This window comes from Ascidiella aspersa, chromosome 6, assembly GCF_963924565.1.
Source record: "Ascidiella aspersa chromosome 6, kaAscAspe10.2, whole genome shotgun sequence".
Lineage (NCBI taxonomy): Eukaryota > Metazoa > Chordata > Ascidiacea > Phlebobranchia > Ascidiidae > Ascidiella > Ascidiella aspersa.
This window is the reverse complement of record NC_139452.1, coordinates 20,071,641-20,096,128: the sequence shown is the minus strand read 5'-3', so window position 1 is coordinate 20,096,128 and position 24,488 is coordinate 20,071,641. Positions and strand designations below refer to the sequence as shown.

General features: G+C 35.4%; 1 protein-coding gene and 1 non-coding gene across 2 annotated transcripts in view; one reads left to right on the top strand and one right to left on the bottom strand.

Moving 5' to 3' along the window:
- Positions 1-24,488, bottom strand: part of LOC146140655 (uncharacterized) — a 55,534-nt gene that overhangs the window by 21,483 nt on the left and 9,563 nt on the right. Inside the window, exons 7-20 of the mRNA XM_083392672.1 lie at positions 23,629-23,759; positions 22,065-22,135; positions 21,357-21,422; positions 19,224-19,304; positions 15,384-15,464; positions 14,370-14,450; positions 3,693-3,773; positions 3,135-3,215; positions 2,322-2,402; positions 1,582-1,662; positions 1,288-1,341; positions 1,024-1,098; positions 426-503; positions 267-347 (exon numbers count right to left, since the gene is read on the bottom strand). Coding sequence (XP_083248798.1) covers positions 267-347; positions 426-503; positions 1,024-1,098; positions 1,288-1,341; positions 1,582-1,662; positions 2,322-2,402; positions 3,135-3,215; positions 3,693-3,773; positions 14,370-14,450; positions 15,384-15,464; positions 19,224-19,304; positions 21,357-21,422; positions 22,065-22,135; positions 23,629-23,759 — 1,123 coding nt within the window. The remainder of the gene's footprint in view (positions 1-266; positions 348-425; positions 504-1,023; positions 1,099-1,287; positions 1,342-1,581; positions 1,663-2,321; positions 2,403-3,134; positions 3,216-3,692; positions 3,774-14,369; positions 14,451-15,383; positions 15,465-19,223; positions 19,305-21,356; positions 21,423-22,064; positions 22,136-23,628; positions 23,760-24,488) is intronic.
- On the top strand, positions 13,595-13,669 carry Trnaa-ggc (transfer RNA alanine (anticodon GGC)). Its single transcript has one exon. It is a non-coding gene; the product is annotated as a tRNA-Ala (tRNA).

The window sequence follows — 24,488 nt, the reverse complement described above, 5'->3', positions numbered from 1 at the left end:
AACACAATAATGTTTTATAAAACGCAATGAATTTGTTAAGAGTTTACTGTGTTGGTCTGCACTCACTATATGGGGGAAAAAAGTGTTTTTTGTGTAAAAGACCGCCTGAGACCACACTTGGGCCCTGACTGTGCCATTAAAACAAATAATGAAAAGCTACAAACGAAGTTGTATTTTTTTTGACTAAAATGTTATTTTTTCAAATAATAAAATATTAAAACAACGCTTCTTTGTGACGCAAATATGTATACGTAGTTGACGTTTACCTGTCAAAGATGGAGTTTCATAAGTTGTAGTTTGAATTGCTGTTGATGTACTTTGTAGTGGCGCAGAGCTGGTTTCAATAACTGAAAAACAATTTCAAGTTAATAGTATAGGTTGCTAAGGATTTTTAACTTTAGCCAAGGATTTTTAACGTATTTTACCTGCTTGGGATGGAGTTGTAAAAATAGATGGCGCAGTTTCTAAAGTCGAAGATATCAGTTGAGAAGAGCTTGGTCCAACTTCAAAGCAAATTAAACTTTTTTTTTTAAATACTTGTAATGAGGTAGAAAACTTGGAAAATCATGGTGCCAAAAGTAAATCTCTAAAAAGCCACGATGTGTTAAAATTTTAAAATCAATAAAATCCTTAAATTTATGGCCAGAAAGCACAAATATTTTTGTTTAAAAAAAAATTGCACAAACATGATTTCTAAATGAAACCAATAGAATAGACTACGTAAGTGTGTATTTAAAATTAAAAGTTTGTAAATTTGTTTCAACTCTGGTGCTTATTTTGAGTAGAAATGGAAAACGTGTGACGATCTCAAATACGAACCTGTATTTTATATCTAAACATTATCTACGTTGGTCTACGTGAGACTATACTGTACTATTTTGAAGATTAACAACGAAGAGCAATAAAGGTAAAATTATGTTTCGTTCTGTAATAAAGACACAAATATAACAAGCGGCTCAAAACACTTTATTTTTCAAAGACATCTTTATCGGTTTTCACTAAGTGATAACAATTACATTTTACCTGTTTGGGACGGCGTGGTTAAAATCGAAAGCGGAGTTTCAAAAGATGTAGATATCACAGGAGAAGAGCTTGGTTCTAGTTTACAATACACAGACGTTCACTTTATAACAACAACATAAAAAGTGCTCATTTAAAATAGCCGACTTTTCGGCATTACCTGAACTCAGACACAACGCACAAAAATGCCAATATTTTTAACACACTTAAAGATTAGAAAATAATATGCTTTACAAATGTGAAAATCTCCGTATACGTGTTGTTTACCTGCTAGAGATGTTGTTTCCGAAGTTGAAGTTTGAATTTCTGTTAGTTGAATTTCTGTTTTCAAAGAGGTAGATTTTAATAACGAGGAGATTAATCCTACTTTTGAACAAAACAATGTTTATTATTATAATGACTAAAATAAATATGGTTAGTTTAAAAAAGCGACGTTTTGCTAGTAGCTAACCATATAAAAAAGCATTGGAAAAAAAATTCCGTCATACATAGGAAAACATTATACTTAAAAAATGTGAAAATCAACACCTGGGATGTAAGGCTAATGCAGTCGTCGTTTACCTGTTAGAGAGGGTGTTTCGAGAGTCGTAGTTTGAATTTCCGTTGATGTAGTTGATAATGGGGCAGAGCTGCGTTCAACCACTGCAAAGAAACTTCAACATTTATAGACGTTAATTACAATCAATTCAGTATAAAATTTAAGTAGAATATTTTGGAAATAGAAATATATTTAGGACTATAGCCAGATATCAACCAAGGCGAGAAAAACTATAACAAAAATGAAATACATATATTGTTGTTTTTGCTGAAAGCCGAGAAAAATACATAAAAGGTTACATATAGGTATTTTGATGTATTAAGTAAGTAGCTAAACTTTAGTTGCAAATAATTTTGTTAGCCTTCGACTCGGCAAGCGAAAAGTAACAAGATGAGGTAGCTGAAGCCCCATTTCGAACTTTTTGAGGGGGCGGTGATTTAAAAAAAGGGGGGCGGTGATTTAAAAAAAAATAATTTTTACGACAATTCGAGTCTTGAATTCAGCAAAGCAGCCGTTTGGATAATATTCCTAATTTCTTTAAAAAAAACTCACAATATTCGAAATATCAAAACTACAGGACGGCTAAGTGCTCCTCAGACTGTGCCATTAAACAACCAAAGACGTTTAGTAAAGGTTTATGTTTTGACTTGACAAAGGTAGGCTACACAAAGAAACAAGAACAATCATAATAACATTTGTATACACTTGTTTTTAACGTATCGTCAACGAACGACATTAAAAAAACACAACTGGTGCACTTAACCTGTTTGGGATGTTGTAGAAAAAGTGGAAGGCTCTGTTTCCAAAGTAGTGGATATCACTTGAGAAGAGGAATTAGGTATATCTTTAAAACAAATTAAACGTGAAGTTCGTGTGGTGATTTTTTGACAAATTTTTTGCAAGAAAATCTAAAAGACTTCACAATAAAAGTTACAAATTATCATTATGATGCGAATACAATATTTAGTAATAATACTTTATTTAACCCTTTTTTCTGTTAACCAGGACTACTTAACTAGTTTAAGCAAAAGTCCAAATACAAAAGTTTAAAACCTGCTTAGGTCCGGTCACTGTCACTCTAAGTCTAAATGCTTATGCGATTGTTTTCTGGAAAAAACGGCTTCTAAAAATACCAAAAAACAAAAACTGGAACGGCTTCTAAAAAATGTTTTTTGTTACCAGGCAATGTATCTTTTTACTAGCCATCCCGTCGTATCGTCAAATGTATTTACATTAGGATTTAATTTGCATATTTGTTTCAAAGTGACTGCATCAAATCATAACCTCAGGTTCCCTATAAGTTTAGTTGTTTTAGAAATTCTCTCCTGCCGTAACTTTGTGACCTAATCACAAAATTTTTAAGCGTTATGGTAGAAAAATTAATCTACTTTTACACCTGTTGGGGAATCGCTACGATAATTTTATAACACATCATCAAAATTATGACAGGGTAAAAAGTGAGTCACATTAAAAAAAACGGCTAGCCGCACATAAAAATGTTCACAAATCTTTTTTTTGTAGATAATTTATAAGCCAACACTTTCTTGGGTCGCAGACGTTTGCACTTGTCATTTACCTGTCAAAGATGGTGTTTCGTAAGTTGAAGTTTCAATTTCTGTTGGCGTAGTTGACGAATCAGCAGAGCTCGGTTCAGTCACTAAAAATACTTTTGAGTTAATTGAAAAGACTTTTTTTAAATTTGGAATGCAATTGTAAAACTGGAATTTCTGTAGTAGAATCAGTTAAGAAGAGCTGGGTCCAACATTAAAGCAAGCTAAACGTTAAGTTTTATAAAATTGCAATAAAAGAATTCAGCTTGAAAAATGAGTGGATATCGTACGATAATATTAAAAATATATTCATTGTCGAATAACTAGAAAACTAGAGCCATTCGGCATTTTCGGGTTGTGGAGCCATCAGAGTACAGCTGGGTACCACTTTTTAACAAAAACGTTTATTTTCTTAATAACTGAAGTAAGGGTGGTTAGTTAAAAAAATAAGCATGTTTGACTGTTTGTGCTCGTTGTTAAAATAGCAAAGTAGAGAACAAAAAATAGTCATTTACAGATAGGAAAACATAATACCTTAAGAACCGAAAACCAATGCTTAAAACGCATGTCTAACATGCAATTACCTGTTACAGACGGTGTTTCGAATATTGTAGTTTGAATTTCTTCTGATGTAGTTTGCAACGCAGCAGACCTGGTTTCAATAACTGAAAAATACTTTTGAGTTTATTGGCAAGAATTTTTTTTCAAATATGGGATGCAATTGTTAAGCTGGAATTCATGTAGTAGACGATATCAGTTAAGACGAGGTGGGAGTCTAACATTACAGCAAACTTGACGATAGGTTTTATAATAATTTAATAAACGAAATTAGCTTGAAAAATGAGTGGATATCGTATGAATATATTCATTGTCGAATAACCCAAAACTATAAAACCATTCAAAAAAACTGAAGGCATTTTCGGGTTGTGGAGTCACTATATATCCAAACAATATTGATACTCTAACACGATAAAAATTGTGTTGGCCTCTGTAATAAATAACTAGTACAATTAAATATAACCAACACATTTCAATGTAACTATAAACGCAGAACTTTTTGTGGAAGTCGAAGACACAGTTTCTATAACATTGCAGATATCAGAGTATAGCTGGGTTCTATTTTTCAACAAAAAAACGTTTATTTTCTTAATAACTGAAGTAAGGATGGTTACTTTAAAAAATAAGCGTGGTTGTGATAGCCAACCAGGGCCGGATTAACCAATAGGCTAATAAGCGTTAGGCCCTTCGGCCCTCAATTTTTTAAGGGTAAATTTTAGTAAGGCTGATAGTGATACAGATCCAGTACCGGTACAGTACAGTGCAGTTTTTGCTTAAAAACGAATGACTGAGTGGAGTCAATAAGTGCCTTGTGTGTGAGTAGATAAATAAATCGTGTTATTTATGCTGCAAACGAGTTAAGAACTATCTATGTTCTGTGTTATCACTTTTAAGGAGAACACAAAATAAAACCTAAAAAGAAACAATACCAAAAGCAGAAAAATCTATAAACCCATATTATTAAGACCAATGACACAATAAAGCCAAATACGCAGATTTGTTACTGCTCAGTACAGAATAAAGTCAAAATCGTCTGATTAAGACTTAAATCTGTCAAAATACGTCCTAAAGTCATCGCAATATTGCCTAAATGGCCAAAATAACGCCTGAAACTGTAGGGAGAGGGTATGGATCGATCGGGCGCTTTGTGTTAGGTCTGGTATGGGCCGTTTTGGTGTCGACGTATGGACGCCCTTAGTTTGACCATTAGAGCGCCGCTGTTTTTGCATTGGATTTTTGGCCCTGTTTGGGGTTATTGATGGGTAATGGCGGGGTAAGAAAATGGGTAGGGGTTAAAATTATTCGGAAAGTTAGTGATGTACTTAGGGGTGAGGTTTGAGGTTAGGTAAAGTGTTGTTTAGGCCTGATTCTGACCATTTAGGTCGTATTCTGACGGGTTTTGGACTTATTTAGGTATTGGTCCTATTTTGGTCTTATTCAGAAGTGTGTTTTATTGCGACGTTGATGTTTTTTTTGTGGTCTTATGGCTGAAGTCACTTTTAAGCATAGATAGTGATGTTGTTAGAGGTGTGAATGTTTTCATAAGGTTGAAAGCCGGCTTGACCGGAGGTCGTGAGTTCGAACCTCACTGCAGGCCAGTTGTTTTTCTGGCTTGCTCTGCTTGCATCATAGATCGACAGATTCGGCGAGTCTGCGATGGCTTTTCGGTGTACTTTTCATAAGGTTGTTCACACTAGACGCGCCTGGCGTTGACGTAAAACGTTTTTAAAAAACGCTTTCGGTTGCGAAAGTTAAAACAGTTCAACTTTGACGCTTTCGGTGAAGGGCGAGGAAATTTGCCGCTGACGCTGGCAACCCTTTCCGTGTGAACTGGACGACGTTATAGCGTTGTACGCCAGACGTCAATGCTACAAGCAAAACGCGTCTAGTGTGAACCAAAACGTATACGAATGGCAAGGAAAATGTAATTTTAAATATAGGCTACAATGTAATAGGGAAGATGTGGGTCCAGTGGATCATAGGAACCAGTGACTCGGTAGCTTTCCTTTTTCCATTTAAAATAGAAATTTGAAGATTGGAAAGAATAAAACGATTTTTGAGGCAAAAGTAAAATTGTGTCATCGAATAGAATTTGTATGAAAGGTCATTGGGGGGCTATGGGCATAACTCTCTTGCTAGGTCGTAGTTTGCAAAACCCAACTACAGATGTGTCTTTATTTATAAAATTTGCCTGTTAACTTAAATTTGTTATTTTAATTATGACCTTTCTTGTAACGTATCGTAACACATTTTTCTGACACGTTCTTTGATTTACTCGCAAGTAGGGATGTTTAAAGTAGAATATTGTATCCTTTTATTACGTTTTATCGCAAAGTTTTACGCCTAATCGTACGTTTGCGAGTGGCAAGATTGGATAAAGGCTGGTCGGTGTGGCGAAACAATTACTGTGCTGCTTTATATATGTAGCCATGTGGTGCGGGCAGCCAATTACTTGACCATAACCTTCGCCTAATCTTTAAGTTTCTGTTAAATGCTGTTGGGCAAGCAACTAACTTGGAATGCCTGGTGCAGAGATTTCCAATTTCCTTAAAGTGTTTTCAAATAAACATTCCATCATGAAACATGCAAGGTATGCTACGGGGTTAAGGTCAACTTTTAGGCCTATAATCAGCTATAGGTAATGCACAGCGTATTTGGCAAATAATAGTAACGTATTATTAAAATAAAAATCTAGGAATCATCTCGCCGAATGTAGTGACAAAACAGATCGGATACAAAAAATACCTCGGCGGAGTCTAAAAACAAGGTTTGCACCGACTAACTAAGATAGTTTAATTTCAAATGACTAAATTGTTAAATAAATTAGAAAGTAAGAGCATTTGTTCAACTTTTATCTTCTTACATTTTGAGTTAAATGCCGTGGTATGTTGAAGGGTAGATTAAACTTCACTTTACGACCTTTAAATCCTATTTTACGACGCAAATAAAACCATGTGTCTATGACACTTATAGGTCAGTAAACAAGGTGAAAAACATAGAACAAATTGCAAAAGAAGGTTTTTTTGTTGATTCATGACGTGAAAGGCCAGGAACTCCCCCAAAAAAGTCCCCGAAAATTAAACGTGTCTAACATGTCATAATGACGTCATCCACATTCCTTATAGGCTCAAAAATTCAACGTTCTTCTAGATACTCGCGATTAGTCTCAAATTAAAGAATATATTGTTGTTCGATTAAATCAACTTATGACGTCATTAAAGACCCTTTAAGAAAAATCCTGTTATTACGTAAAATTTGCACTAAGATGCGCGCAGGCTAGAGAAGGACCTGGTATAGAAACTAACGCCTTCAAGTACAAAACATTAAATTGTTATATTAATAACACATGATATGACGTCATTATCACGTCACTGGACAAGTTATTTAATTGAAACTCCAGAGAATTACGCAATCAATTCAGTTAAATTTTGTCAATTAAAAAAAAAAAATTGAAGCACCACATGGATGTAATTAACAGTTGTCACTTATAGATTATCGTCCAAGGTTTCTTCTTGGACAACAAAATTTCTGCCGGACAATCCCTTGCATTGACCGCTTGCAAAAGAACATTGCAAATTATCCTTTCTGCACGTACATTTTACGGTTGTGCATGTCGTTGTACAATTACATAATATCACATTAAAGGAGGGTCTGTGGAGCTGCTCTTAAATCTGTCATAATAGGCTTTAAAGTACCATTGATATTTTTCCATCCGCAGTCCTATGGATTGAAGGCAAACTCTCGATCTTTCCACTTTTGAACCTGAAAGTATGTGCGCATACTATGATATTTTATGGCAGCGGATGTAGGGGCAAATTTTGAGGTTCAACACACTTTGTCGAATTGCTAGCTAAAGTAGAAATTTTAGTGTCTTAATTGGTCTAATGTTTCACCGGTATCACCATTATAAAGATGAGCAACTGCTTTGCACCCGCTTTCAGTGACATCGATTGAAGACGATGCAGATGAATAGAATGTGGAGGCACAATCACGGAACCCTTTGTTTTTCGTAAATCGAGTCAACCCTTTCGGTTTTCCTATACCAAATAAACATGACGTCGTGTCGAATCCTAGTATTGCGTGTAGGAATAATATACTCTGTGAGATTTCCTTTCCGAGTTGACGTTTTACCAATGTGATATTCCAAGTTTTTGTGCATGGATGAGTTACTTTTTGGAGCAGGACAAAAGTACAACTTTTTTATCCTCATCTACCTCAACGTGATGAATTAAAAGAACTAGGAGATTGGTTTCCTTAAATGACTGGACAGCGGTTTAAACAATGAGGACATCAGCGTCTTCTGGAGCATGAAGGACCGTACATTTGCTTTTAGTGAGATGTGACCCAAGCAATTTAATAATTTTTGGCTTGTTTTTTAAATTTCTCAGAAACTCCACCTTTCGCATGTTACATAGCATGTCATCACGGAAGTCAACAGTTACTCCAGTATTTCCTTGTGTTTTTCTTGCGTGAGTCGAAGATTTAGTTGAGAGTGTCTCACATTCGTAACCATCGAAAACAACAAGAGCTGACTTATATTTAGTCATAACATATTCGCGATACGTTTGACAAATTTTATCGTAAGTTTGGATTACTGGGATCCATGGTATTCTCTGAAGTAGGGCTCCTCCATCAACCACATATTGGACTGGTTAGGCGTCATTAGGAACATCAACATTAACAGTTTTCGATTTTGTCCATAACGCATTTGCCAAAGTTGGTTTTGCCGCATCACAAAAGGGGATTTAAAAAGGGCTGTCGGATAAGTAGGCTACACAATTCAAACTTGAAACACTCTTTGAAAACATCTTCATCCAAGTTTTTCGCAGCAATTACCAAACGTTGAAAAAATAGATGTGGATTGATGTGTATTTCATCACCATCAAGTTCACACATAGTCTTATGCACCATAACCTTAACCTGTTTTTTTTTTCAAAAAACAAATTCCGAAGCATTTTTCGTGTTCATTAATTTTAGGATTTTCAGCCCAAGTGACTTTGCTTCCAAAATGTTACCATCATTGTCAGCGTACGTTCCATTTGCAATGTTGCGAAGCTCAGCTGTTGACATAAAAGGATTTCGGTCTTTAAAAAAAGAAATCAATTTGTTTGTATCGAGCGTATCGCGGTTTAGACGTGCGTTTGACAAATGCTTATGCTGTTCGTTGCTTATGTATTTGATACCAGTTAATTCTTGAAGAGTATTATTAAATTTTGAAAATCTTGGCATTGATAAATGCAATGTAATTCTTTGTTGCTCCGTCATTTCACGGCCTCTAGATTTTAGGCTTCTCATAAGAACTTGTTCTATAACAAGATCGGTCGAAAGTCCAGCCCAAACTTTATTATTTCTTCTAACTACGTGGAAACCATTTTTAAATTTCGTATAAATGTCCGGATGAGTATCAGGGAGTTGCTTCATATCTTCCAAATATATTCTCAGGGACTTAGTGTACAAGTTATGGCCAGTCGCAGCCAGGTACGGTAGCATATTTGATAACTCCAATTTCCAGTCCTTTCGCCCTCAATAAATAATTGCAAGATTTCAACTAAATCAAGATATTGAAACCACAATTCAGCTGTTTTACATCCCCGACGTGTTTGTCGAAACGACTTAAGCTTTTCATTCAGTTTAATTAGTTGAGCGTTGGTATCCAAGTTACATCGTGATACTTGTTTTGCTATAACCATATTATACAGTTCATGAAGATCTTGATATATTGGTGAATTTGAGTCATGTGATTCATTGATTGAATCGATGCTGCCTTCATATTTCACAAAAATAATATTTTTTCACAAAATATTGTTGTGTAAAGTGTAGAGCTAACAAGTAAATGACCCCTAACCGCCCTCGAAACCGCCTTTCCAGATAAAATGTGTTGAACAGCATTCTATGAAAATATTTCTTCTAGGGCCTCGCTTAGACCAGTTCCACACATTAGTCGCCCAAACCACTCACTTAAGTTTGCTTGGTGGGGCTCTGCTTGAATATTCATCATGGCCTTCCAATAAAGCGGTTGGTCAAAAGTTATAATTGGAATAACTTTGTGTCGCTCGGCATTTTTACATATAAACACTAACGTCGAGTATATACAGGTTGGATCGCTTGGGTTTATGTCAATAAATTGGTAGGAATATTTCCGAAGACTTTCCTGGGTGTTCAATTGTGTTTAAAAACACGTTTTGCATGGTGCCACCCCATATAGCTGTTAGTTAGGCCGTCTACATGTACAACAGCAAATGAACTAAACTTATCAATTTTTTGCACAAAAATGATGATTTTGCACATATCATTATTTGCTTTAGTCAATATGACATCATAATAGCATTCTATGTTTAGATCAGTGTTTCTTAACCTTTTTTGCTTGGTGGCGCACGTATAGAGACATTTGGAAACGCCGCGGCGCACCTTGCGAGGGAGTGCGAAATTTTTGAGGTGTACCGGTATTTCTTTTAAATTGCTTGCAATTTTTTGTCATATAGGCTTTATAGTTGCATATCTTTAAAGGGACTCTAGTCTTGAGACCAAATTAAGAACAAAAGCAACTTCGGAATAAAGACAGTTAGGAAAAAGGCGAAAATAGGACTAATAACTAATAGTCGTAATATTAACGAAATCAAAATCAGATCAAAATGGCCAAAATATTGCCTATATAACCTTTTATCTAACCCCAAGCCCCACCTATAACTATCACTAACTTTCCTAATATTTTCAACCCTAACCCAAATGCTAACATCACAAACTATACCCGCCCATAAGCCCAAACAGGGGCAAAAAATCCAGGGCCAAAACAGCGGCGCCCAAATGTCGACAGAAAACGTCCAATGCTAAACAGGTGACCCTCAATTATCCCACACCCTCTCCTTACATTCTAGGACTTTATGTATTTTTCCGATTAATTTTGGACTTATTTCGACATGTTTAGGTCACATGTAGACTATTTTAGATCTTATTCTGTCGTGGTTATTACTGCGAAGTTAAAGTTATTATATGTCGGTGGTCTTAATACTATGGTATTATAGATCTGATTTAGATGCTGTTTCTTTGAAGGTTTTATTGTGCTTTGTACTTAAAAGTACTGTGGAATCAATGAGCTAAGCTTAATAGGAAAGTAAAAAATAGTTTTTACATATCACAAAATTTTTCCTTTTACTCGCGGCGCACCTGGCAACCTTCCATGGCGCACCGGTTGAGAAGCGCTGGTTTAGATACATAGGTAGGCTACAAACAACATTCGATAGGTGACCATTGAACAATGAACATATATTTAAAAAAAAAGGCAATCTGGCTAATTTACCTAAAGTAAATGTTTTGAGCCTACCGCGGGAGACTATTGACCAAACCATTAATGTAATGCTGTTTCCAAATGTAAAGTTAAATTTCGAATTTTCCTGTTGTAATGGAACTGTTACCTTAAAGTTTACAGTTGTGATGTCATTATGACGTCATATGCTCGTCGAATCGATTTTATTTAATTGACTTTTTTGTTTGTTTGAACTTTACCTTTAATATGAGGCTAATCTCAAGGTGTTTGGACTATTATGAAATTTCAGCCTATATTGACATGCGTATGGTTTTGACGTCATTACGACGTGTTAGATACTAAATTTTTCCGGGGACTTTTTTTTGGGAATTTCGGGGACCTTTCCCGATGTGATTCAGCAAAAAAACCTTCTGTTGCAATTAGTCCTAGTTGAGCCTTTTTTCACCTAGATTTACTGGCCTATTAATTATATTTATTACATGTTTATATTATGTTTGTGTTATTTTGCAGTAAATTTTTTTAATTTTTCATGTATGTAATTTTTCTACTTTTCGTAGCTTCGTTTGCAAAATAAGGCCCTTTCCTGGTAAATAGCCTTAAAGGCCTACAGTAACCCTTAATCCGGCCCTGTAGCCAACCACATACAACAAAAAATAAAAATACTCAAGTAGAAAACACAAATAGTCATTTACAGCTATGAAAACATAATACGCTACGAAATGTAAAACCAATACTCGAAACGCGTGTTTATCCAATTGCTTGTCTTGCCGTTTACCTGTTACAGATGGTGTTTGAAAAATTGTAGTTTGAACTTCTGTTGTTGTAGTTTGCAATACAGCAGAGCTGGGTTCAATTACTGAAAAAGCTTTTATGTTTATATAAGTTGATCACAATCATTTTATTAAGAATTTGGGGAAAGCGCCGTGGTAAATACCAACATATTTAGGAAATCAGTTTACGACTGATGAACCCAGTGACGCTGCTAGGTGTTTATAGCTATTTGAATGATATTCGTAATATCTAGAAACAGCTCGCTTAAACTAAACAGCACAATCTCAAAATAACACCGTTAAACACTTGTGTTAGATGTAACGCCACCGAACAACATTAGACAGAAATACAAATGCATTCAACCTGTTTGGCCAGTAGTGGTAAAAGTGATTGGCTCTGTTTCCAAGGTAGTAGATATCACTTGAGAAGAGTGAGGTGTATCTTTAAGCTAATGGTATAAGTTGTTAAGAATTTTTAACGTATTTTACCTGCTTGGGATGGAGTTGTAAAAATAGAAGGCTCAGTTTCTAAAGTCGAAAATATCGGTTGAGAAGAGTGAGGTGCATCTTTAAAATAAATAAAAAAGTTTCATTTAATATACATCATTTTCAAATGTCGCGAATCCAACACTTAAACCAACGCTTGAGACACAAGACTATGAATTTGCCTTTTACCTGTAAGAGATGGTGTTTCATAAGTTGTAGTTTGAATTTTTGTTGATGTAGTTTGTAACGAAGCAGAGCTGGTTTCAATAACTAAAAAACAATTTCAAGCTAATGGTATAAGTTGTTAAGAATTTTTAACGTATTTTACCTGCTTGGGATGGAGTTGTAAAAATAGAAGGCTCAGTTTCTAAAGTCGAAGATATCGGTTGAGAAGAGCTTGGTCTAACTTTAAAGAAAATTAAACGTTGTTTTTTAAACAACTGGAATTAAGGCAGTCAGCTTGGAAAATCGTCGTGTAAAAAGTAAATGACATCGTGCGAAAAAAAATAGAATCGTGCCATCAAGACATTCAGGGTTACTTGCACTACACTAGCCAATTAAAAAAATGACAGCATCCTAACAAAAGTATATCTATGAAGAAAAAACACATCAGCACAAACCAATATATAGCTAAAGATAAATAAAGTCCTTTGACTTGCCTCGGTTATGTCTTAGGGTGGCGAATCATTAGAGATAAAAAACTCCCAAGGAAATGACATTTAGGAATGAAAGTTTTGTGTTTTATACTTTAAAATGCCCAAATGGTCGATCTATTGAAAGACTAACCGAGGCAAAGATAATAAAAAATGTGTGACTATATATTATCTACACAACCAGCGCCCGTTGCTCGAACCCGGACCTTTGTTGTTTGAAAAACGGCCCCCACATTTTCACGACTATTTTGAAACTGGACAATAATAAAAAAACAAACATTTCGTTTACGAGCAGGCAAAAAGAACAAAAGTGACCGTAAGATAAAATAGGTTGAGAACCACTGCTTTACACAATGTTATTGCGTCGGTTCCAAGCAAAAAAACTAGCGTCTTCGGAGTTCAGCTTCTGCATTGTATAAAAGTTTCCTTTAGTTAAAGGAGCGTGCAACAGTACAGTATGGCGGGATAAATACGATTGTATGAGTGGCACCCACCATGCATAGAATCATAGTTCACAAAAAACATGCAAAGTTTAAATACACTGGTTTTCAAAGTAACAAAGTATAATTTATTTATGTCAAAGACAAATGAACTAAATGTGCTAGATCTCAGTTGTAAGCACACATATATGTGTGTACATATGTTTCATTGTATTATGATATGATACTGGCGATCCCCTTCGTTATGAAGCTGCTTGTACTAACAGATTGAGCAAGCATTGGCGTATGGTTGTTTCTCGACTCGTTCCCTTCTGAGCCTGCATAGCTCAGTTGGTAGAGCGACGGTCCCGGCTTGACCGGAGGTCGTGAGTTCGAACCTCACTGCAGGCTAGTTGTTTTTCTAGTCTGCTCTGCTTGCATCATTGATCGACAGATTCGGTGAGTCTGCAATGGCTTTTCGGTGTACTAATAATACGTAAGCCGTTATCGTTGGTCAAAAAGCAGCTTCAGAAGGGCTAGATCTCAGTTGTAAGCACACATATATGTGTGTACATATGTTTCATTGTAAATGTGCATTATGTCAGTTAAATGGAAAAATGAACAATCTGTCGAACTCTGTGCGCCAAAGAGTTTACTGTAGCCTACGTGCCGCGGGTAGGACAGTGGTCCGTGAACTGTTTTCTGAACCTTCTGTTCTAAATATTATTATATTAAAATTACAAATTTTTGTGGATCAGGGGTGGATCCAGGGTTATATGTCAATGTCTATAATGAAGATCGTTACTCGGGGCAATATATATGTATGGAAAGACACACACAGATACAAACAGATACCGCTCAAAACATTAGTTTTCAACAAAATTATTAAAGGTCTTTGTTCAAATTTTGCAACTGAAACACCATAGACATTTGTGGTACCTGAATTGGATGGCATTGTGGAAATAGAAGAAGCGGTTTCTAACGTCGTAGATATCAGAGTTGAGCTGGGTACTACTTTTAAACAAAAAAAGTCATTTGCAGACAGGAAGCATTAAAAATGTAAAAACAAACGCTCGAGATGCACATGCAGGGCTATGCACTCGCGGTTTACCTGTTGAAGATGTGGTTTCAGGAGTTGTAGTTTGAATTTCCGCTGATGTAGCTGACGAATGAGCAGAGCTAGTTTCAGTGACTGCAATGTTTTTACGTTTATATACGTTGATACCAATCAATTGATTATGGATTTTGAACAAAATATTTGTTAAATACCGGCATATTTAGGAAATTGTCAGATATCAAGACGTGGTAAAACGTTTACGATTAATAAACTTCATAATTAATATAATGTTTTTGGCTTTATATGTCGTTGGTCTTAATATCATGGTATTATTGATTTTTCTGTTTTAGGTATTGTTGCTTTTTATGTCTAATTGCGTTTCCAAACACTTAAAGGGAATTGGAATGAAAGTTTCCACGAATTGACCAATACTGATCGAGACATTTGAAATTATTTCAGCACTAGAATCACCAAAGAACGACTGACGCCTTATAAAACTAAACAGAGCAACTACAAACTTGTTAAGGTGAAGAATCTGAGCTACCTTCGATGATTATTCATTTACTATTTTGTAAATAATAATTTTTTTTTTTCGATAAGTTAGATTTATTAACGCAGCAATGTTTGCACAAAAACAGGGAACTTTAGCTAGACCATCAGTGGTTCAGGGTACCACTCGACTCCCTAAAGAAGGATTTTCTTTTGTGGAGGGGGGAATGTTTCAGGAATTTGGGAAAATAAGAGAATGAAAAGAAGTTAGAGAAATGAAAAGAAGTTTTAATAGTGTATATGTAATAAATAGCTTATTTCACTGCTCTAACTGGTAAAGCTTGTCCCCTACTTTTGAAAAATACTTTAATTTTATAAAATCTAAAATAAAAGTGACCAGGTTTAAGGAATCATCGATATTCTAGCTGAAAGCTATAACCCCATAACACACATGAATTTTGTTACAGTTATGTGTAGAGATCCGGAAATGGTTAATATCACAGTGCAAATGATATAGGTACTTTGAGAATGTGAAAATCAACAATTCCTTGAAGCGCATGTTGACGCACTTCCATTTACCTGCTATAGATGGTGTTTCGGAAGTTGTAGTTTGAATTTCGGTCGATATAGTTTGCAATGCAGCAGTGCTGGGTTCAATCACTGAAAAATATTTACGTTTATATATAGTTAATGAGGTAGGCTACAGTTGTTGTAGAATTTAAGTTAACGCCTATATACAAGTTGAAGCTTATATAAATCAGTATAAGCTCAGTTGTAATAAATTTTCTAGTTTTAGACTTCAGGATCCGCCCTGACGTTGAGGTGATGCAGTTAACTCCATTGATGTTCCGTTATGCAAAATAACCCAATACCTTTTAGTGACCAAACTACTTTCAAAAACTTTGCCGAACCAAATAACCGTAGCCTACGAATTTGTTAGGTTTGATTATTCTAAAAGAACGTTTTTGAAAGGAATAGAACATTTTTGTAAACATTATAACCACCAGTGAATTTTTATTAATATATACAAAGTTGTTACAAAAAATATGTGGATCACGCTGACATAAAAATTATTGCATTAACGTTTTTTTATTTGGGTTAGGGTTCGGGTTAGCGAAATTTACCTAAAAGTTTCAATTAGTGCGTTGCCCGAGATCTCAAGGTCTAAAAGTCAGACTTTTCTGCCATTGTGGTAGACCTTTTTGCTTAGCAATGCACTAATTTATAACGAGTCACATAAAATCATTTGTATTTTGAATACCCGTACAGGGAATAAGTTGACCAAGTGAGAGCAAGCCGGATTGGATACCATCACTCGATTCAGGTCAGAGTGGGCATTTACTTTTTACAGAACCCTGGTCAAAAAGGGGATTTATCAAATAAAAACAGTATTGTTTTGACAGATCCAGGATTTATGAAAAAACTTTTTGAGAAAGTATTCTTAAGAAACCTGCTATTACGTTTTTTTGTTTTGCAACTCAAGCCGACTTTGTTTTAATTTAGCCAATGTGAAAATATAGCATTATGCCAATAGTTTATCATGGAATGCGCTATACCTTAACGCAGTGGTCGGCAAACTATTTTTGTGGCGGCCAAAAGTATTCTTTTCAAAGCTATTGACGGCCCACAGGATATTTGTTTTGAATTGGCATTAAAATGACGTCACAAAGTTGCGTTTTAAAACAATTGTTCTTGGAAACACCTGTTGTTACCGACTGAACTCCTACACAAATATGAAGCTAAAATGCAGTTAGTTGTGCATATTGCGGTTATTTGGTTTAAATTGGCAAAGCTTCAATTAAAAGAATACGTGGTGCATATAGCACGTAAAAGGATTCGAATATTGCTCGAAGTAACGGCATTTATAGTATAATTTAACACAAATTTGACTGTAAAGTTGTTAATCGCACGACACAAAAAACCATAGAATATCGCCTTTGGGCTCCATAATTTCAAGTAAAACTGACAAATATACATAAAAGTTCTTACATTTGACGTCACAAGTAACGTCATAGTTCAAGTAATTTAGAAAACGTATTGTTCGCGATCAAACCGGTGTGGTATTCTGCAATTAAACCAAGTTTATCGCGCAAAACACACAAAAAAATTGCGTTTATTGGTTTTTCAGTTGGCGTTTACCTTAGTTAGGATATACTAATGTATAAAAAATTAACACTTTACCATCTAGCAATCACATAAAATGTTCTTACGAAACGCAAAATGCATATATTACGTGAAATCTTTGTTTTTGATTAATGTTACTCACGTTATAATAGCCATATAACATTAACTAGATATATTTTGGTAGAAGTTGCATTTTGTACGGAGTGTAAATGCACGCAGCGCTAGGCTTTTGACGCCAAGAAAAGGTGAAATGTTACACGGCGCCATAATGCTGAAAACACTGCCACGCCATAACGTAAAACATACCAAAAAACAAAGAATATACGCGCGAAGCGCGAAAAAATTAGCGTTTACATAGTTAAAACTCGCAAAAGTATAGTTTGACACGCATTCTCAGGGCCACAATTGGCTGGCGTGCCTGAACCACGCTGAAACAATATAAAAATTTCAACTTTTAAAATACAGTGCAATGAATGTACGCGTAGGGCTATCACGCGGCCCGCGAATACACGATAAAACTAAAATGCCAAAAAGTAGCGCATGGCCCTCCTAAAATGGCTCTGCTGCCCACATTTGGGCCGTGGCCCACAGTTTGCCAACCACTGTCTTAAGTGGTTCTCAACCTTTTTTCTTTCGTGGCCCATTTCCGTTGCACAAAAATTATGTAGCTCAATAAATTTGTATGAAAAAACAAACTATAAAAAAGGTTTTTACCAAAAAAGAGCGGAACGTTTATCAAAACAGATTATTCATGGAACCGTGCATTAATGAGGTACTTGCTTCTGAACACTAAATTTACGTTTATTTACCTTCCTTCTTAATTCCTTCCTAAGCCATTATTCCTGCAAAATTAGGTATAATAACACAAATGAAACTAAATTCTTCAATAAATCTAGCTGTTTTAAATTGGTCTGTGGCCCACCTAAAAGTTCTTATCGCCCACCGCTGTACTATACCAACAGGTCATTAAAAGATTTATCTAATGCATTAACGGTAAGTGCTGTGCGAACTTGGGATGTCTAAACAACTTTTTCTGTGATTTTTAAGTCAGTGTATTGCATGTTTTTATAACCTTCTACAGAAGACACCAACAAATTTTAAGTATTACACTTTAAAGCAGTGGTGCTACCTAATACGTATTTACGTGCGTTAAAAAACAATTCATGATGAACTAAACAACGAAAGAGTTATCGCAAACGCGGACGTGTTTTCTGTCATGGTAAAATCTATTTTGCCACTCGAAGCTAATTGTATCCTCGCGCTCACTCAACTTGGCGAAGAACCAAAGCGCGACGAAAGTGTCGTATATTAGAAATTACGACGTGAACTAGTTCTGTGACGACAATAAGTTGACAATAATCACCACAGGTAAAAAGGTAACCACAAATCTTTCAACGAAAGGTAACTGCGAATCCTACAACACTTTAAAACAAACTATAAGATTGCAAAGAGCAAACGTCAATATTTTACGTATATAAAGCAAAATGGCCAAACATTTATTTATAAAACGAACAGCAGTACCATCACCTCTGCATAATCACGAACCGTTAGACAATATCAGGTATAATCCTATTATTCTCATATATAGCCATTTTTTTCGGCGATATACTACAAACAGTGTCGCAAAATGACATCATTCAAGTGTTGGATCTTGAAAGAGCAAGGAAGCGGTGCCAATTTTACAGCATGCGTAGTAAGATCGACTTCGTAACAGTTTGGGTGGTTTGCGAATAAGGTGTGAATAAAATTATTGCCCCCCAGCTCGCTTTGGCCCCAATAAATAAACGAATGTAGTTACGCACAAAGGACATCATAGTTTCAATTTGAGTAGATGTATATAGCAGTGGAGTAGAGGCGGGTTCATCTTTAAACCAAAACCGACAATAAGCTCGTAGCGACAATCTTTTAAAAGTTCGTGATGGTATTATCAAACTAGGACATACATGTTTTTGTTCAGAAAATACTACAGATATAAGTGGTTGCTAAATGCCCGCAGGTGTCTACCAAATATTCCTTGCATTATTTAAAAAAAGGGAAGTTCCATTATATCAATTCGGGTAAATTAAAGTTGCATGTGCTGAAATTAAACTTGTCCTATACTCTCAGATAACCGGCAGCGATTTGTTGGCAGCTTTTTGGAATTAACTGGGTTATGGTTTTAACAAATTATGGTATTTGTGGTCTGTTTTACGCATTTTAGGCCGCTTAGGACTGTAGGCTAGCACAAATGTATCTATCGTTTCCTCTTTTCCAGATACAGTAAAAAGTACTATAGGCTACACACTGCTACCTTACCTGTTATAGATTGTGTCATGAAAATTGAAGTTTCACTTTCTGAAGATGAAGATAAATTAGAAGTTGAACTCTGTTCGGGAGCTGACAAAACATGATTTTTAGGTACTTAGCAATACTAAATAAAACTGACGTTTGCTTTCAATTTTAAGGCTTCCCATATTGAGAAACTTTTTTTCGTCGTCTACATATTTACAATCTATAATACTACATACGCTTTACTTTGTTAGCCGCTCCGCCGTTTGTGTTATACGACCAAAGGCGTTTGACTTTTCCGGTTCGGTTTTGAGTCAAGGTTTTTTTCAGAATCTGGTTCTCTTTCAGTTTTAATATACGTTCCATGCAGTATTAAAAAAACAAAAAGCAGCGTTTGTTTAAAAAATGTGTAGGCTTATTGGTTTTCCATCATTTTTTGCGCTGTTTATAACTTTTTCAGTTACCGGAGATGTAAAAAAGCATATTGGTTGAATAATTATTGGGCATGATACTAATTAGGTTAACAAATAAGCGAAATCTTGTGTTTTGTCATACTTTGACAGCAAAACAATTTAGGGGGGATTTTTTCATGCAAACAGTGCTGCATTTCAACATGGTTTGACTTGACTTATTAAACTGTGGTTGTCATACTTTTTAAGCTTAGGTAGTATCGTTTTGAACGTTTCGAATAACTTTATTCATTTCTAACATCCAAATTGGTGAAGGGCTTTTTGTATTTTTACCGCTCAAAAGGTTAAGGACCACTGACTCAGATCAGTGCTCTTCAACCTTTTTGCTGTAGTGGATACTTAAATTTGGTGTGACGAAGCCTTGCATTGCAGTCTATTTACTATGAAGCAGGGATGCGAAACCTCTGCAAATTTACAAGGTAACAGCACTCCACTTAAGTAAAATAAATCTGTAGTTAAACTGAACTTGAGTTAAACTGAAGCACTTAAATTAAATTGAATCTGGTCGATAAAAAATACGTTTCGCGATATTCCGCATACGCAAATTTGGCCAACAGACTTAACAGGATATACATATTTGGCCAGTATGTTTAAAAGGTTGCACACCTTGTTATAAATCTAATTGAGGTGAAAAGTTACATGAAAATCATCTTGAAAACGTACTGTTTTAAAGATTATTTCGTTGTTTCATGTTATTAACCAGGTTAATGTATCGCTGTGCGTGTTTTAATATTTCTTTCGAGCGTTTTTGTTTAAAATCAGTAAGAAAAACACGTTCGCACAAATACTACAGAAATAAAACTAAAACTGGAATAACACCAAAGTCGTATAAAAACAAATTCGAAACAGATCAAAATATGCTACAAATAAAGTAGAAATAAAAAAACATCCCAACTTTATCACTAGCCTTATACTTAACCGAACTTTAAATTCAGACTTCCCAAATTCTGTGTTTGGCCAACATTAACCAATGAAATGTAGAAAACTTACGCGCTTCGCGCAAACACTATTTCATTTTTTAGCTTGTGTAGCGTTTTGTCTAATTTTTTATAGAAGTACATTTCTATTTAAAATACATTTTTTGCCAAACTAACCTAAACAAACGACCAGAATTGTTGCGATTTCCGGCGCTTTTTAAACTAGTTAACGATATTTTTTTTATTTTGCAAAAATCTATGTATGTTATTGTAATACCGCTCTATCTTAAAGTTGAACAAGCATATACTGGCGCTTCGCTTGAACGTGACTCAAATTTAATTGCACGTATGCACATTGAACACGAGTTAAATAAAAAATTAATAACTTTTTTTTATTTAAATATCTGCAGTAGGGCCTACATTGTAACATAAAGAAACCACGTCCAGGTGATTCAGTATCTAATAAAGGGTCGACAGTCTTTTTCTAGTCTCGGAACAATTCCAAATTTAAAAAGTTTTTGGCGGAAATAATTTTTCATTAAAAACTTTGATGTTAAAACAAGTGGGTTATAAGTAATTTAAGGGCTGTCAAATATTTCGTCCAGGCGTAAAGTGAGCGTAAAATGTTATCATTCGCTTACCAGTTCCAGGTTGTACCTCTAAAAATCGATGGATATTTTGATTTTATTGCGTAGAAACTTTAGGATATTTTATTAACACAATTGTAACAAAAATAATTATATATGTAACTCAGTGTTAACAAGCTGCTATACCTGTTTGTGAAGAACTGCTTGTTACAGATGTTGATGTAGATGTAGACGACACAATTAATGCAACTGCTGCAAACAATAGGAAGACAAAACAATGAAAATCGAAGACAAAATGTAGATAAAGCACAATGGACAAAAATACTTTCGAAAACCCACTGTTTACGTACTAATAACCGAGGACATTTTTAAGCTTAGTCGAAACCTATTTTTTTATAAACTAATATTTTAATTTCATGCTGGAGCCTACATGGGGATGACAATACTTAACATATTAGTTCAATACCCGCTATTCTGGACAAAAGTATCGCGTCCTAGATGATACGAACAAACGTCATCATCTATCTCAAAGCAAAGAAGAAATTAGAACGTTTATGGGTAATTTTTATTTGGTTATTACGCCAAATTTGCTTTGGTGTAGGAAGTTCACTTACCTTCAGTTGATAACCTACTTGTTTAATTGAGATTTTAAGGTAACAAACGCTGCGTTTGGTCGTAAACCATGGCCGAAACTCCTCTTTTAATCTGCATCGGATCGGTACCGATAACACCCTAGTATCGGATGGATAATACCTCCATTGGCATCGGGATTGGCTCCTAACTGATATTAATTATTGGACGGACAACCCTACCTAAGACCCTGCATAAACGTTTTCAAACGTGTAAATTATTGTGCTTTTGTTGTTTGAAATAAAGTCCAATGTTTGTACCTACCAGATATTTGATTAAGAATTTCCCGCATCGAGCGTTCAATTTCACTTTCTTGTGTTAGTACACCGGGAAGTCTAAAAGATGACAGGTTAAATTAGTCCCAAAACAATCAAATAAAAGACAAAAAAATAAAGCTAATTATCCTGATAATTTCAGTATCTAATAAATCGGATTATTTTATTTTAGTTGAGTTAAACACATTCAAAGAAAAACGTTATGTGAATTAAAAAGACCGCAAAGTCTCGTTAAAAAAGTTTAAAACGGTCGTTCGGCAAAGTTAAGGTGAGCGCTGGCACCTAAAGCCCAGTGCCCCACAAACAATTTTTTTACTTGTGGCAAAATAACAACAAACTTGGCGGGACACCTACAAAATGTCACCAAAAAGGTAATAGACACATGACCAAGTATGTACGACAGTTTCAAGGGAACCATTTGTTGCTTAATGAGCCTAAGGCGTAATTAATTGTTTTTCGGAACAGGAAAAAATATGTATGGATTTGCATAAATAGCAAAAATGAGGCCATAATACATTTTTTTATTTTTGCGTATAGTTTAAGGGCCACATACACTAGGATAATTTAGTCCCGTTGACGTTTTTTTGTTTGGCTTGGCAGGCCAGTTTTCAGAGATGGCGTCATACAATGATATAAAGCAGGGATCGGAAACCTATGGCTCGCGGGGCATATATCGCTTTTTTGTGACGCCATATGGCTCTTTTGGTGAAACAATTTTTCCGTAGATAAATGTAAGCTATCTTTTTTTAGCATAATTTGACTAAAACTCCACACGGCCACGGCCGGCGATTTCGAATCCTATTTGTATTTTCGGGACTGTTATCCCGTTTGATGAAATCTCTTCATATCCAAAAGGCTCTTCCGACGGAGCTCCGTAATGAAGGCTGTGTAAACTTATAGTGGATTGCTTTTTTCGCTGTTAGTAAGTGCAGTGTTTTAAATGAGAACAAATTGAATGCCCTGTTCAAATTGCTTTTTTTCCAACCTATAACTAGATGTAAAAAAGTATTACATGGCTCTCGTGGAAATAAAACTAATAATATTTGGCATTTATGGCTCCCATAGCTAAAAAGGTTCCCGACGCTCGACCTGCGCAAAGCACAAAATAATAATTATTTCAAAGCATTAACTTAAGCTTCAATGGCTGAATTTTTTAAAAAGTCACGGCGCTCGTTAAACTTTAGTCACATACAAAACGTGTATTATATAAAAAATGCCTTTCAGAAGCGCAACATATATTATCGTTTTGTATAGATGGTGAAAATTACAATTTAAATCTGGCCGCTATTCTTTCTATGTTCTGTTGAGTTCAAAATGACGGCACACTCCGAGCAGCGGAAAAATCCGCTTATATCGCAAAACAGTCATTTTAGAAGTGCTTTCGGAAGATTTTCTCAAATCGGACTAAAGTTTTACCACAAAGTGCGTTGCGTTTTAAAATTGCACATTATCAAAATCGTAGGGTTTACTTGCAAGTACTGTATATGTGTGCGATTGTTCGACTTTGTATTTACATATGTTAAGATCGGTTTTGCCTGAATAAAGAAACCAACCTCGATACAAGCATGAAGCCAAAGTATACGTTATTCATTGTTCCTTGCAGCGTTGCCTTGTTTATGGTTTCGTGGGTAGTAGGCGGCGATATGATATCTAGTCGAAGTGACCAAGACCCAGAAGATTCTAACTAAACAAAAATAATATATTTTCCAGTCTTAGCTTCCACACACAGTATTGTGATGAAATACTTAAGTCAATGATTTGACTTGAATTTAAGTCATATAAGCAAATGAAAGTCAAATACGAAGGACCATTTCGCTCGCTTTGTAAAAGTTCAAATCTTTGTTTGGTTTTGCTATGCGAGATTATGCTCGTAAAATATTATTAGATTCAGGGACGCCGGAGAGGGGGGGCGCGAGGGGGCAAGCGCCCCTCCTGCCCTTTGCTAAGGGGAGCACGGGGGGGGGAGTGCCCTTTTCATGAAAAATGATATATTGTTTTCACAACGTTAAATATTATGCGACCGAAATCATAAAAAAAATGACATGGTTTAACATTTGTTAAAACATTTTTGGTACCATTTTAAGCCAATCTAGAGAGCGTGGCCGCAAAAAAATTTCCGGGGAGTCCCCCCCGACCCCCAAACGCTAAGCAGTGCGCCAACAAGCAAATTTAGTTATAATTGTGATTTTTTTTAATGCATTTAGGCACTTATAGGCCTAAAAGCTTCGCACATTGGTCTAAATTAGGGATGGGTAATTATTTTTGACAAGGCCCGCTTGACAACAAAAATCTAAAAATGAAAGAAATTGTAATACTTATTCAAAAAAACTGTAAATAGTATTATTTAGCAAGCTGGTTAAAGCAGTGCTATTTTAACCGAGTGTAAATGTTTATCTAAGACTAAATCTATACC